Source organism: Coturnix japonica, chromosome 28 (assembly GCF_001577835.2).
Source record: "Coturnix japonica isolate 7356 chromosome 28, Coturnix japonica 2.1, whole genome shotgun sequence".
NCBI classification, from domain to species: domain Eukaryota; kingdom Metazoa; phylum Chordata; class Aves; order Galliformes; family Phasianidae; genus Coturnix; species Coturnix japonica.
This window is the reverse complement of record NC_029543.1, coordinates 3,126,661-3,141,465: the sequence shown is the minus strand read 5'-3', so window position 1 is coordinate 3,141,465 and position 14,805 is coordinate 3,126,661. Positions and strand designations below refer to the sequence as shown.

General features: G+C 40.2%; 1 protein-coding gene across 6 annotated transcripts in view; it reads left to right on the top strand.

Moving 5' to 3' along the window:
* The window catches only part of ARHGEF18 (Rho/Rac guanine nucleotide exchange factor 18), a 41,277-nt gene that overhangs the window by 20,762 nt on the left and 5,710 nt on the right, over window positions 1–14,805 (top strand). For all 6 annotated transcript variants that reach the window (XM_015886444.2, XM_015886443.2, XM_015886442.2 and 3 more), the window contains 16 exons: window positions 2,661–2,805; window positions 3,598–3,749; window positions 3,865–4,002; window positions 4,850–5,100; window positions 5,775–5,900; window positions 7,124–7,241; window positions 7,657–7,905; window positions 8,629–8,705; window positions 9,644–9,822; window positions 10,189–10,280; window positions 10,600–10,788; window positions 11,389–11,523; window positions 12,010–12,131; window positions 12,453–12,509; window positions 13,165–13,212; window positions 13,730–14,197. In XM_015886444.2, the coding sequence (XP_015741930.1) occupies window positions 2,661–2,805; window positions 3,598–3,749; window positions 3,865–4,002; window positions 4,850–5,100; window positions 5,775–5,900; window positions 7,124–7,241; window positions 7,657–7,905; window positions 8,629–8,705; window positions 9,644–9,822; window positions 10,189–10,280; window positions 10,600–10,788; window positions 11,389–11,523; window positions 12,010–12,131; window positions 12,453–12,509; window positions 13,165–13,212; window positions 13,730–14,197 (2,546 nt within the window). The remainder of the gene's footprint in view (window positions 1–2,660; window positions 2,806–3,597; window positions 3,750–3,864; window positions 4,003–4,849; window positions 5,101–5,774; window positions 5,901–7,123; window positions 7,242–7,656; window positions 7,906–8,628; window positions 8,706–9,643; window positions 9,823–10,188; window positions 10,281–10,599; window positions 10,789–11,388; window positions 11,524–12,009; window positions 12,132–12,452; window positions 12,510–13,164; window positions 13,213–13,729; window positions 14,198–14,805) is intronic.

The following is a 14,805-nucleotide window of genomic DNA, read 5'->3' as shown; positions in this document are numbered from 1 at the left end:
TTCTCTGGCCTCTGAAAAGACTAGAACTGTGAACTTTGTTTTACATCAGATTTTCATAATTGTCTATTTAAAACTTGCCTGCAGCTAGTGCTTGCTAGAAACCTCTAAGCTGAGCCAGCGCTAATGGTCTGAACAGAAATCTTTGTTGAAATGAAGTGGGAAAAGGGATCTGGGAGCAAAAATGAGAAGCAAGAAAGCTCTGTTGCACAGCATAGGCTTTGAAATAGCTTTCAGCTGAAGGAAAAGACCATCACAGTTGCAGCTGTAAGATTTAAATGGCATTTAAATTGGTAGAAGTTACGAGATGTGCATTAACAGAATTGCTTCTTGTGTTCTTAGATGACTCACCATAACCAGAACAGATTCATTTTCTGCTGTGCTGTTGGTCTGTTTGCTTTGATGGGCATCAATGTCTGGGTATTACTCTGATTCGTACAGATATATTTATTAGGTATCATTTAGCTTGAATTTCAAGCTGTACTTCTTCGTGAAACAAATCTTACCAACAGGTAGCACACGGGGAATAATTATTATAAGAAGGTGAGTGGTTGATTGTGTGCTCAGAAATGGTTTTGTGCATTTAGGGAAAAGAACAGAGACTAAAATAGGAAACAAGGAGGTATAAAGAAAATAAGAGATGCTGGCTGTGGGGCTGCTGGTTGGAACAGCTCTGTGGTACACAGTCTGGTCTGATGCTGTAGGTTAGCAGCGATCGATACGGACTCTCAGCAGTGTGCAGACAGTGCTAATTGAACTCAGAAAATGGCTTTTAGCTGGTGCAGTGTTTGCTAGGCAGCCTCTGCTTGTTTTCTATAGTCAGAAACAGAGGGTGGAAGTTAGAAGAGCAGCTGATAGCTTGGGCTGTTGTTACCCACTGCAGGCTGCAGTGCCCTGCAAAAGAAGCCAGAGGTATTGTATCAGTGTAAAAGAGGAATGTGTTTGAAGAAGGATTCCAGTTGTGCCCTCCCCCATAATTTCCTCAGGAGATGTTGAGATTTCACCTGCCATTGTGAAGTAAAGCTCCTATATTCTTGGCTTGGAAGCACAGGAAGAGAACATGGTGGCTCATTTCAATACTTCCCCAAACGGAAATGGGATAGCATTTATTATTAAACTCCTTTTCAAGAAATTCTCACCAATATTCGTTTATTTCACTTTTTGGGGATGATGGGCTTAAAGCTCATTGCTTGGGTGATGGATGGGAAAGTATATATTGATTTACTGTTTGTTGTAGGCTGAGAATGAGCTGTGTGCATATGCAAATTGTTTTAAATTTGAATAGCTATTGGGAGAGCCATTTCCACTGGGTGCAGTGTTATTTGCATTACATGTTACTGATGAAACCTTCTCTGAAGCTCTCAGGCAGTTCAAGTCAACTGTTTCAAGGAAAGTGAGACCAGAGAGCTCAGGCGGAAAGTGGGGATATGAAGAAATGTGGAAAAACCTGTTTTATGAATAGAAATGGGATCGCCTTGGTTGAGGAAAACAAGTGTGAGGGGAGAGGTCATCCTCAGCAGGGGTACACCCAAGGGTGCAGAGCAAAGAGGGGAGGGCTTTGGGGGCTCAATAGGCACCAGAGGGAAAGTTGTAGATGGGTGATGGGTGGGTATAGGCTGGGGCTGATAGTGCTCTTGAAGTGCTACAGTGTGGCCCTGAAGTGGCACAGAAGAGGAAGAGAAGTTTGGTCTGACTGCTAAGACAGCCTGAATGCAGGGGATCCAAGGTCCATGCAGACTCTTCCACTGCCATGTCCTTAAAAGCACTCTGAAGACAGGGCAGCTGCAGACCTTGCCAGTGGGAAGGTTTAAGGATTGTCTGTTTGATTCCTCATCCTCGACTTCCCTGAAGTTCCTTTTATAAATGGACGTCTCCTGTTTCATATCATTCATTACTGACATTAGTACTAAATAATTGTATCCAATTTTTGTAAGTCTATTACAGGCTTCCATGTATTGTATAACAGCGATTAAAGTTTTAAATGTCTTTCCAGTTCACAGTCAGTCTAGATTTAAAAAGCATTAAAAAGCTGCAGCATTAAAATTAAATTTAGCTCTGGTATCTCTTGCATTCAGCGTGCAGATAGAAATGGCTGTGCAGCAATAAGCATTGTGGAGAACTTGTGGTTTTCTGTGATCTCAGGTTTTTTCTTGTTTGCCATGAAATGTTCTGCCCCCTTATACGGTGGGGTGTGAATAATTGTGTGTAGGTTCTGGTGTTTTACTAAAGGAGAAGATACTTTGCAATTTCCACACTAAATGGGCACAGTAGGGACCAATTTCCTGCACTTCAGACCTGCTGATTTAGCCAATACAGTAAGTTAAGTGACAGCTTTACATTTCTAGAAGGATCACAGGTAGTATAAAAACACTGCATCTCTGGGGCCACTTTACTGTGCCAAGTCTGAGGGCAGCCAGTGGTGAGCATGGGGAATACAAATTCAAAAAGCAGCGGCAGAAGCAATGCGATCCCAGCTCATCCTGAGCTGTCTTTTTGTGGTTCCTTTTCGAGAAAATGGAATGAGAATGTCTTTTTGGACAACGAGCTTCTGACATCCAAGATCCTTTCTGTTCTCCGGCCGCATTCAGAGAGAGGTTTGAGAGCAGGCGACCTGCAGTGTACGCCTCATTTTCTGAGTACCAATTCCATTTTTGCCTCTCTAGCTGCATCCTTGAAGGAGCAGCCCCGAAGCCTTCTCCTGGGACCGGATGGCACCCCAGTACTGCCGCGGAACCTCGGCATGACTATCACCCAAAGAGGAAATTCTCCATCTTCTTTGAATACTGCAGGAGCCGTTAGCAAATTTGGGTAAGTAAACTACTTCTCATTCACTGGCTTCTGCTGTCACCCCCTCCCCCATCTGCAAAGAAAACCAATTAAAAATAAAACAAGGCTCACGTTGGTTTTCGAGCTCAAGAGAGAATCATTGGGCTTTTAATGCTGATTTTTGTTGTTGTTTAAACTAACTCTTATCTTTAGTCCCTCCGTACTGTGCCACGAAAATATATTGTAAGATAGTGGAGTGTTTGAGTGTTCCTGTCTGGAACATGTTTTTAATGGGTGTATTTACCTTCAGACTTGTTGAAATTGAAGAATCTTTTCTGAGATCACTTATTGTAGGCTGTACTAGTTCTGACTCGTGTGGAAGGACAGTGCTTTAAATTGCAGGATACCTGGGTTAAAATAGTGGACAAGTTCAAAGCTGTCTGCTGGTTTGTGTAGTTGTTCACCTCTTGTATACCACAGTTATGCTCCATCCTCACTGAACGTGCCCTTTGTACTTTTAAATGGCTGTGGTTTGTCAGCAGGTGATGCTCTGTTGTTTATTTTTCTCAGTGTTAGACTAGAAGCTGCATCCTTGCTCATGCTGTTGTAATTAAATCTGTAATAAGTCAATGATCAAGGTATGATACTGTTTAAACTGCGAGTGCAGGGATAGCTTTTGTATTTTTTAACTTAGATGCCTTGTAGGAAAGTTGTTTGTTAAAGTAGTTGGCTTTTATTTATTGATTTAAGTAGAGCAACTTTGTATAAATGCTAATGTTCTGTTTGGATCCCTCATTCTAATTTCCCTTCATTTTAATTTCTTTGGCCACTTAGACTAATTTCAGGAGACATGGATGAAGGGGACTCAGGATTTCTAAAGTTTAAGCAGACCTCAGATGATGTTGTCTCGCTTGCACCTTCAACAGCAGACTCCAATGTTCTGGAAGATATGGAAGCTTCTGTGTATTTCAACACATTCAGACTGAGTAAGAAACTGTGTACAGTATATATTGAGATGTATTTACCTTTGTTGATGGTAATGAAGGGTAGAGTTGGAATATAATTCATTAACTATTGAAATTGAATGTGCTTTTGGTCTAGATGCATATTCTCTATCCCGAAGTGAAATAGAAACAGATGCTCATGAGTTTGAGGCAGAGTCTTGGAGTGTTGCAGTGGAACAGTCTTATGCAAAGAGGCAAAAGAAAGAAGTTGTAAAAAGGCAGGATGTCATTTATGGTAAGAACACTTCTTATTTCTTTAAAACCTTTATTTTATGGCGTGTCTGTTTTGAAACAACAGAAATCATTATTTTTGTGAGCTTCTATTTTGGCTTGTGCTTGAAAACTGGAACTGAGTACAGGTTTTCAGATCTGTTCTTTGTCTCAATGTGCCTGAATCCTCCTGATCATGATTTTAAGCAACTCATATTTTTCTTTATACCTGTGTAAGCAGCAAAACCGAGCTGTGCAATTAGGAAATATCCCAAGCTCAACTTCAACTGTGAGATGATATTAAATAAGCAGGGTCATTCTTGGTCACTGATTGAGTGAGATTAGCGGGGCAAATTCAGGAGCTTTAATTGTGCTTATATTCTTTCCTTGATAGTAATATAATGCCTTAGAAAAAGTTTATGGACAGCTTCAGAATAGCTGGCTTCTAGCAAGATCTAGAATGGTACAAAGTATGTCTGGAAGGAGGCAAGATGTCACATAGTCCTCACTGTCAGTGTATGCTGTTGTATAATCGGCTGTACTTAGACTTCAGCTGTTTGTTCTGTGAGCTAATAAACATCTCTGAAAAATGCTGCAGCATTAATCTCTCTGATGATAAGGAGAATTATTCGTGATATTTGATATAAGACTGGTTTTACTGCAGTTTAAGAATATCATCTCTAGTTTCTCTTGTCCTATCTGTCACCCTTGATACCAGAAGCAGTCTAGGGCTGTTTGTCTAGCTGTTGTTCCTTTGATCATAAATTTAATCACTTGCAAAAGATGACGAGTTTTAGAGACTGCTGTCTTCTATCTCACTAGTCATTGCACACCACATAAACGAGCACTAATTTTTATTTCCCTTTACCCAGAACTAATGCAGACTGAAATGCACCATGTTAGAACGCTGAAAATAATGCTGAAGGTGTACTCCAAAGCCATGAAAGAAGAACTGCAGTTCTCAAATGCAGTTATCAACAAGCTCTTCCCCTGTGTGGATGAGCTGCTGGAGATGCATGGGCAATTCCTGCTCCAGTTAAAGGAACGGCGAAAGGAGTCCTTGGAAGAAGGCAGTGACCGAAATTATATAATCCAGAACATTGGAGACATCTTGATAAAACAGGTGTGAGATTGTACCAGATTTCTTCATGCTATTAAGCACCTTAAAAGCTAATTATAAGATCAGTATTGTTGTGTAAAAGTTAATAGAAGGCTGGGTTTAAGAGCATCGTCCTAGTACTGTGTGTGAATATGACTGCTAGGAACACATCTGATGGGGAATACTTTGAGATGTTCACTGGGTGTTCTTGAGGCATGCATGTACACGTTACATGGTATACAGTGAGGATGATGTGGTCTTCTCTTTCATGTGTTCTGAAAGTACAGCGATGTACTCATATTGTCCTTCCCAATTACAGCTGTTATGCACTTGATTCTGAGCTTCTTGATTCTGACCATTTAATTTCTTTAATGACAGCAGCTGCTTTTAAGCTCAGTCCCTCTTCTGTTAATGAATGGATGCGACAGTCTTTTCTATACAGTGACTGTTTTATTTTTATTCTTCACCTTTTACAATCCTTAGTCTTCAAGAGCAGAAGCTCATAAATCCTTTTAAAGATTTTCATTAACACAACAGTCAGTTAATACTTGTTTAAGCTCTCCATTTCTCTGTAACAGAAATAAGAAATGTGGAAGTGCTGTCTCAGGTTTCAGTTGATGTAAAACTGTTTTAAATGTGGGTCTCAGGGTGTTTGTGGGTTAATGATTCATGTATTTAATACTTATATTTCCAATTAGTTCTCAGGTGAAAATGGAGAGAGAATGAAAGAGAAATACGGTGTGTTCTGTTCTGGACATAATGAAGCTGTTAGTCACTATAAAGACCTGCTCCAAAGCCACAAGAAGTTCCAAAACTTAATAAAGGTAAACAGCAATCAGAAGCCTGCCATTATTACAGTGTAAAGTATACTTGAACTCTATCAGTTCTATTTTTATACTCAAAGATATCTTAATTTTGAATGAGCAGATATTAAGAGGCGTGTTCTCATTGTTTGATAGGTTGTTCACATTTTGTATTTTGAATTTTTTGAGCTGTTTGGACACAGCTACAGTGAGCAGCTGTTAAATTTGGGGCAGGCAGGTATTTTTTCTTTAACACCTAGTACTGGAAAGTAGAATATTTCTTCTGTTCATGGCTTGATCACTGCCTGCTGTGCTGTTTGGCTATGTATGTAAATTGGCTTGATGATAAATGCTGTTGATGAAAATACCATAGAATAAAATAGGAACTCTTAATTTAGTTTTGCCCACTACATCATCTTTCCAAAACCAGAAGATTGGCTCCAGGGCAGTTTGTTTATCTGCTGTACAGTGTAATGCACAATTAATAGGACGGGCACAAGAAGCACAGCCAAACTGGAAGCCTGTAACCTGAATCTTAGCTGGCACTGCACAGCCCGTGGTATTCTCGTGTTCCAGTCATTAGTAAGTGATACTGTGTGAACTTTCCAGCATGATTCTGTAGTTATGGCTCTTTCTAACTAGGTGCCTTGAAAGAAAAAGGTTCTCACTTTTAAAGAAGCTAAGTTAGCAAGCAGAGTTTTAAAATAAATTGCCTTGGCTGTTGCAAAGGAAAATCTGGGTGCTGTGTTCAGCCCCCAGGAGTGCTTTATTCCTGCAGTCAGGCCAGCTAGTGGCATTTTGGTGCTTTACAGTCTTCCAGTTCTAAGCAGAAATGCGTTTCTGTACATTGACATCTTAGTGATCACGCAGTGGGAAAATCAACACTTATTCATAATTGATATAATTTGGCTGTTGGGGTTTGCTTTTAAAAATACTGTACTATTGTATGTATTGTACTACTACTGTGTAGTTAAGGACTGATCTGTTACAGAAGGCGTTCAGTTAGCAGACAGTTCAGATTCAGTTAAAGGTAGTTGAAAATAACAACTAAAATGTTCTTTTTCTACTAACAAAGGCATTTTTTAATCTTATCAGGAGTTTTGTAATAGAGCACAGATAATTTTGTGGTGCTAAACCTAATTTTGCAGAAGTGTTTTGAAACAGTGAATGTGTGCATGGAAAAGGGAGTGGGAATTAAGAGAACAAAATAGAAATGGATGTGACGGATCTGTTCTGTTCTCTAGAAAATTGGCAACTGCTCCATCGTGAGGAGACTTGGTGTTCAGGAGTGCATCCTTCTGGTTACGCAGCGCATCACCAAATACCCGGTCTTGGTGGAACGTATTATTCAGAATACAGAAGGTACTTTGCTTAAGCTTTCCTAGAAGCCTGCTGGTTGTTACCTCATCCTTTTTCTTCTGTTCCACACGTTCTTTCCTCAGACAAGGAGAACACATTGGTACTGCCTTGCTGCAGCTTTCTTATTTCCTAGTTAGCTGGAGATGCAGTTCTAGATGCATGTTCATATCAATCTTGCTTCATCAGAAGATCAAAAGCAACACTGAGTTTCAAGTTTACAAGCACAACATTGTAGTAGCTAAGCCTAGCAGCTCATTAAAGATTTAGAGCAAAAGGAATTCATTTATTTATAAACTCAAGCTCTTAAGAAATACTGTCAAATGCTCAGTCAGAAACCCACATGTTAAAATATGTTTGATTGATTCATAGTTGTGTTCCAGAGTTGAAAATTGGACTAATTGCTGTTCTTTTCTCTTAGCTGGAACTAAGGATTATGAAGATCTGATCCAGGCCCTTAGTTTAATTAAGAGCACAATCACTCATGTGGATGCCATAGTAAATGAGTGTGAGAAGGGGCAGCGCCTTAAAGAGATTATGCATAAAATGGAGCTAAAATCATCTGGGAAATGCAAGAATGGGCTTTTCTTCCGAAAGGATGACATGGGACAGAGGCGGCTTCTTCTGGATGGGATGCTGTACTGGAAAGCTGCATCGGGACGGCTCAAAGGTAAAGGACCAGGAGAGGGAGAGGTACAACTAGAGAACAAGATTTGTCTTTGTTCTGTAAGTGCTTATTATTGATAAAATGAGTATAAAGAAGGATGGTGACAACCCACTTGTTTAATAGGATATTGGAGGCAATAGATCTTGTTCTATTCCTGGCTTGTCCAATAAGCATCCCTATAATGGTGCACGTTAAGTTCCTTATGCTGTTTACTTATTATCTGCCTGATCTGCTTTCCAATTAAAGTGGGAGGCCTTCAGGTAAATGACAAAGCTTCGAGTCATACCGACTCAGTTTCCTGTGGATAGACACTGTACTGTGTGAGCTCTTGGTTCATGCTTGGAGAAATTATCAAACCCAAGACACCTTTATTCTGCACTAAGTCTGTTCAGCCAGAAAATCAAAACCACGTTCATCAGTGAATGTTTTAACAGCTTCATTGTGCAGAGAGAAGCTTCAAATAGTACACATAGCAAAGCCAAGGAAAGCTGGTACTGTGAACATCTGCAGATTCAGATCAAATTATCAAATTAAGGGAGATATTTTCAGTCATGCCTGTTTGAGTCCAGATGTAGTATGCCTTTGTAGGTGCTTTCAAGCTTTAAATTGGCTCTATCTGTACGCTGGTGGCTCTGTATGTATACAGGCTATGTCTGGAAGCTTCACCGTTTGAGTCTGCACCAATTTCTTTGAATCAAAATCTTTTTTTTTCTTTTGTTACTGTAGATATTTTGGCCGTCCTGTTAAATGATGTACTGTTGCTCTTACAAGAAAAGGACCAAAAATATGTGTTTGCATCAGTGGTAGGTATCGGTCATCTTATTTAATGTGTTCACTCAAAGTATTTATGAAAATGAGAGGAAAAATACAAACAGTGATGTTAGTTGTTATGGTGGCTTCATGATGAAAGTGTAGTTGATAAACAAGCCGGAGGTTCAGTGCTTCTCCTTCTCTTGTGCTGTAACTCTGCCTTTCACTAAACTTTGTTAGGCTGCTATTTTATGCAAGTCATATCTTAAATGCTAGAACTGTGCTTTAAAATTCACTTGCAAATGCTTCTATGTGTCAGTTTGAAGGGGAACGATCTTCGATTTTGGCTAGGGATGTAGTAAGCCATAGCTGCAATAGCCAGTGATTTGCTGTGGGCAGAGAATTTTCCTGAAGAAAACATAAAAAAGCATTAAATGCTAATGTAATTACAACAGCACTTTAGAATACTCGGTGGATTTGCTTGCTTTTCTAGGGCATTTCCACAGGTGTACTCAGAAGAGTTAATTGCGTATACTTTGTCCTTTTCTAGTTCAGTTATGACCGTAATAGAACCAATCCAGATATCACTCCTCCACAGATAAGTGGAGCAAGCAAGAGGAGCAAATGGATCGGTTTTACAGTTCCATTTTCTTAATTTCACTGTAGATCGTGGTGTGAAGCAGCTACAGAGAAATGTTCTCTTCTGAAAACCTTCCTAGGTTACAAATATTGAACCTATGGTTTAATATGCAGTCAGGTAGCAAGAACTCTTTATTTTTGAGATGTACATTTTGTATTCCATGTTTTGTTTTATGGTTAATGAGTGGAAAAATTACAAGTGTCGAAAGTGTCACCATAGCAGTGATTACTGTATTGCTTTGTCGTAATTCATTGTGACCCTGTATAGGTAAGAAGACAGAGGGGAGATTAGAAGCATAAGCTTGAAGAAATGTATATGATGCAGTGCGATAAATTGTATTTTCTTTTATAGGACTCAAAACCACCAGTTATCTCACTGCAAAAGCTGATTGTAAGAGAGGTAGCTAATGAGGAAAAGGCAATGTTCTTAATTAGTGCTTCCTTACAAGGACCAGAGATGTATGAAATTCACACAAGCTCAAAAGAAGAGAGGAATTCCTGGATGGCTCACATCCGCAGGGCTGTAGAAAGGTAAATAATGAATGGAAGCTGGAAGGCTTCATTTGTCACTCATCAGCCTTCCCTTCACTGAACTTGTATATGTAAGTTTATCATAAAAATACTTCCAGCTATTTGTAAACTTCCTTTGTAAGACTGAAGCAGGCCATTTGGTGTATATTTACTGGACAGGAACTGCTCAAAAAGATGCTGGAACAAATAGCATAAGGCTTTGTTCTTTGCCTTCTTTAACTTGGTTCACTGATGTCAAAAGGGATAAGGGAAGAAAACGGACATGCAAATAAAACCACACCCCAGGCAAAAGCTTCAGGCTGAATGCTGGAATGGTTTTAAATTATCTAGTGTGTAAATGAAACGTGTGTCTCCCACTTCTTACAGCTGTCCTGATGAAGAAGGAGGATCATTTTATGAACCTGAAGCAGAAAGGAGACTGGCTGAGGCAAGAGCAGCTAAACTAAGAGAATTTCAAGGTAAGACTTAGGTATATATTCCATAGGCAGCTTCTCAGCATCTCTTGTGATTTATGACCATCTTGTTATCACGTGTGACCAAATTTCTCTTGAAGTTTTCCAAGGTATTGCAGGATTGCATATAAATAGTTCAAGAAAAAGAAAGCTAATAAGCTTTGGGTGCATTGTGAGGTGTTCTCTTGTTTGTTTTTTTTTTCCCCTCAGCTGTTAATTACATCTCTGACTCTGAACTGAATTATAAGCTTCCAGACTGAATGTTGTATTCTTTAACAGCAATTTGGAAAGGCAAAACTGAGTTTGTTTTTTTTTTTTCTATCAGAGCGTTTGAACACAAAAGATGACCTGATTGTGCAAAGTCTAACTGAGAAACAACAGATTTATCAAGAAATGTCTGAAATGTATGGATTTGAAGACCATTCCCAAGGATCCCGATCTAAGCTGCTTCTTCTGGGTGATATCCCAGAAAGCCTGCAAGGAGAGGCACTTCTGAAGTCTGCAGTGGTAGAAGGTAAGTGCAGCAGGGAAACCTGTGTGTTCGCTGTGGTACAGATGTTGGGGTAAGCAGGTAGGATCTAAGTACAGCTCACAAAAATGGTCTCCTAATAGTTCTGTTTAATGCAGTTCAGACTCAAAGCCAGCCTGCAAGGTAGGTAGAATGCACTTCTGTTTTAGTTAGAGGACCACCTCCTCAGCTTTGTGGGGTTTCTTATTTTTTTATTCTTTTTAAATGATCAATCTGTGGAATGCTTCTATTCAGATGGATAACAAGGCAATCTAATAATAAACCAACTCTGAAATACAATCACGAGTGTTCTAGATTAAAATAACCTATCTGAAAATAGCATATTTAGACAGACACGAACCACAAACATCATTTTTAGTTTGACAAAAGACATTCAAGGCTTGATAATGCGATCTCAAGGAAGAGGTCATCTTCATGTGAAGAGTCTGTCATAAGGAACATGTCACAAAGAGAATGAGGAAATCTGCCCCCATCTTTTAATGTACTTGGAGGTTGGAATTATATCTATTTTTTAAGTTATTAGCACGATGAGTTTATCTCACTGTGTGGATGCAGCTGTTTAAGTGACGTTCTTTTCCTTCCTAGCTGAAAATCTCCAGAACCTTATCTTCACTCACTTAGGAAGTGGATCCTGTCAGTCTGAAGAGAGCAACACAGTGGGGCTCCCCAGGAGAGCGGAGACCTTTGGAGGATATGACAGTCCCTCCATTTCAAATAAAAGTAAGAAAGAGGAGCAGTGGGGCACCTGTGCCTGTTTGCTGCTATACTACTTTGAAAGTCTAGTATTTATGTGAGCTTCTTAGCTCTTCCCTATGCTACTCTGTATGGACTGAGATAATATCATTCTTACATCAGAGCCTCATTTAATACGTAGTTCTTAGGGGAACTTGAGGCTCTGAGAAGATTATCAGAACAAATTCCTAGCATGCTGTATCAGCATGTTGTATGTTTTGCTTCCTGTATCAACACTAGAGAGCAGAGTAGGGCTGTTGTAATGTTAAAGGTGCAGTAACTGGGACATACGGGTTAAGGTAACAGCTCCACATGGAACTGTATTTTTGTTGGAAAAACAGGCCTGACGTGAAAACCTAGGAAACTTGAGTTCAGCTATTTGCTAAACATTTAATGTTTTTCATTGCTCTGCTATGCAGTGGGTGTTCACAAGCTCTGTGCTGGTGGACCACTCACATACTGCTCTTCTTTCAGATAACAGTCTTGGGAAGAACAGTGGTAATGACCAGAGACAGTGGGACTCGAGAGGCCCTGCAGTAAGTTCAGATGTGCAGCTCCCAGACCTCCCATTTGATGCAGAAGAAGGATCTCAAACTGTATGTTGGTGTTATGTATGAATTCAGTGTTTCCTCATGTTTGTTACTATAATAGTGATTTCTAGCTTACTACTTGAGAGGCGTAATAGTTGTTTCTGTATTTGTTCATTGGATGCAATATCTTTAATGCTAACTCTAATGACTGTGTATCTGCTTGTGGCCTATAATTTAAGTACTTTTGGTATGTGTCCATCAGCATATGGGAGCAATCACTGCTCCAACTATAAACAACATTCCCTTGTGAGGTGAACCCTTTCGATCTGTTCTGGCAGCACTACCAGTGCCCAGAAAGCACAGACTGTTATTTTTGTCTATTTACAGAGCGATGCAGCGAGGCAGGATGACAGCAGTGGTATTCAGCCCACTGTAGAGTCTCAGGTATGTTCCTTCTGCTGTTAAGAAATCTGATGGGAAACAGCCATATAGTAATGTAATGCAAAACAAACTAATATTTCCAGTGTCAGCAGAACCACAAGTTCCCTAACAGCCTTATGACTCTGTATGTCCTGTGTAGGACGCATGAACATCCTGTTCCGAGTCCCATTAGAAAACAAAGATGGTTCTGGGTATTTGAACATGCATTTCAAGGAGCTGGCAACTTTTCTTGAGTCTTTGGAGACACTGTGTGTCCTCAGTTCATTGGCAACACTTGTCTCTGAAACTCCAGTGCATGCTGTAGTTGTATAATGATTCAGTGCTGGAGGAAGTGGTCATTAATAACTTGTATGAAGAAAACTGATAATGAGGATCGCTCCCGTGAATCCCAGTGAGATTATTTTCTGAGTATTGACTTAGATCTGTGCTCAGACCAATGTGTTGAGATGTGTGGTGCTTGCATATGGATATACTGGTTGTTCATTTGTCACAATTTGCTTGTAGCTGTGCTTTCACTGTATGTGGTTTTATACAGATATTATTGATTGTGTTCATGACTTTAAAAAGGTGGAATAAAAAATAAAATCTGCATTAAAACAGGACTGTGTTACAGTGCCTAATATCTTTTTTAATCACACCTGCCTCCCCTCTTTTTCAGCTTGTCCAAAGGATACAAACACTGCTACAGTTGCTCTTCAGTCTGCAGGTAATCAACTGCTTTACTATCCAAGACGTTTGTTAGGTGTTAACTGCAGGATTCAGGATCTGAGGCTCAAGGATAGAAATGTGGTGTCGGGTATGAAAGAAGTGTTAAACCCATTGTCGCAAGTGACTGAATCCTTTTCTCTGCTCACTCAGATGCAGTTCCTGAGCTTCTTGGAGCTTCTGCTCTCTGTGCATGTTTACTTCTAAAATCACTGTCGATGCACACTTATGTACATATATTTTGTTTTTGCTGTAACTTTGAAGTCAGTAACTTGAGTGATCCTGTCAAATTCAAAGTAACAACTCTGGGTGTTCATTTTGACATCTGTAAGCACGTGCATATTGGTATCTTGTCAATAGTGATATGCTGTGAGAGCTGGGAAGTTAGATCTGTTCTTGAGGACAAAGCTACCAGTGACCTGATGCAGTAGATGCTTTTGTCTTTTCTTAGCTATATGTGAGAGTTTTTTGGTTTTTATGAACCTATGTGGCTTATTGTAGTCTTGTTGTTCCCCCAGGCAGTGATATCTCAACAAGACAGCTACATTGAGGTGCAACGAGCCACAATGGTAGACCGGGAGAAGCAGTACCGGCTGCAGTCCACACGTGGCAACCTGCTGCTAGAGCAAGAGAAACAGCGTAACTTTGAGAAACAGAGGGAAGAACTGATGAATGTCCAGAAACTTCAGAACCAGCTGAAGCTGGAGCAGCAGCGCTGGGAGCGGGAGAGGAGTCAGCAGCAGAGGGAACTGGAAATCTCAGAAGCCCATCTGCAGAGACGTGAGGAGGAGACGCGGCAGCTGAAAGATAAGTTGATTCAGGACAGAGAAGAACTGGAGAGGCAACGAGAGGCCTATCAGCATGACCTGGAGAGGCTGCGGGAAGCTCAGAGAGCAGTTGAGAAGGAGAGAGAACGTCTGGATCAGCTGAGGAAGCTGAAAAAGCAGAACACGGTGTCAGGCACCTTCTCCCCAGAACTGGCACAAGTAAGGAATTTAGGCTTTTATTGGAGTTCAAGTTTTGTTAACCTGCATGCTTCTGAGTGGAGGTTGCCCTTTTTGCAGCATTAACACACTTGTTTTTTTATGGGGGCTATTTGTACCATCACCTGAAATAGCTGGTTCTGCTTATGGTCACAGAGATTAAAGCTTGGCAGTACCCTGGTGTCTGTGAAACTCTGCCCAGACATTTGGTAATGAGGATATTAAGAAAATAAATAATTTTTTAAATAGTATTTTTTTTTAATACAGGAACTGACCTATTTCAGGCAGCCAATTGCAGGAGGTGCACAACATCAGTAGTGTTTTGCTCTGTTGATTTCTGAAAACATCTTTTATGCTTCAAAACATGATTTTTGGTGTCCAGTTAAATTAACTCATTTGTTACCGTCTAAAAATCATGTTTCTGTCCTTTCTATAATCAACCTAAGGCAGCCTGCTCTTGTTTTCCATCGTTAGGTGCAATATTAAGCAGTCTGGAGTCGCTGAAGCTCTGTCTCTCATCCTTTGGTTTGCCAGCGTGCTTTGAGCTTGGTCTAACACATAGAGAAGAATGCAGTAAGAAAGTGCTTTTTGTTTGCAGGGCAGAGGGTGGC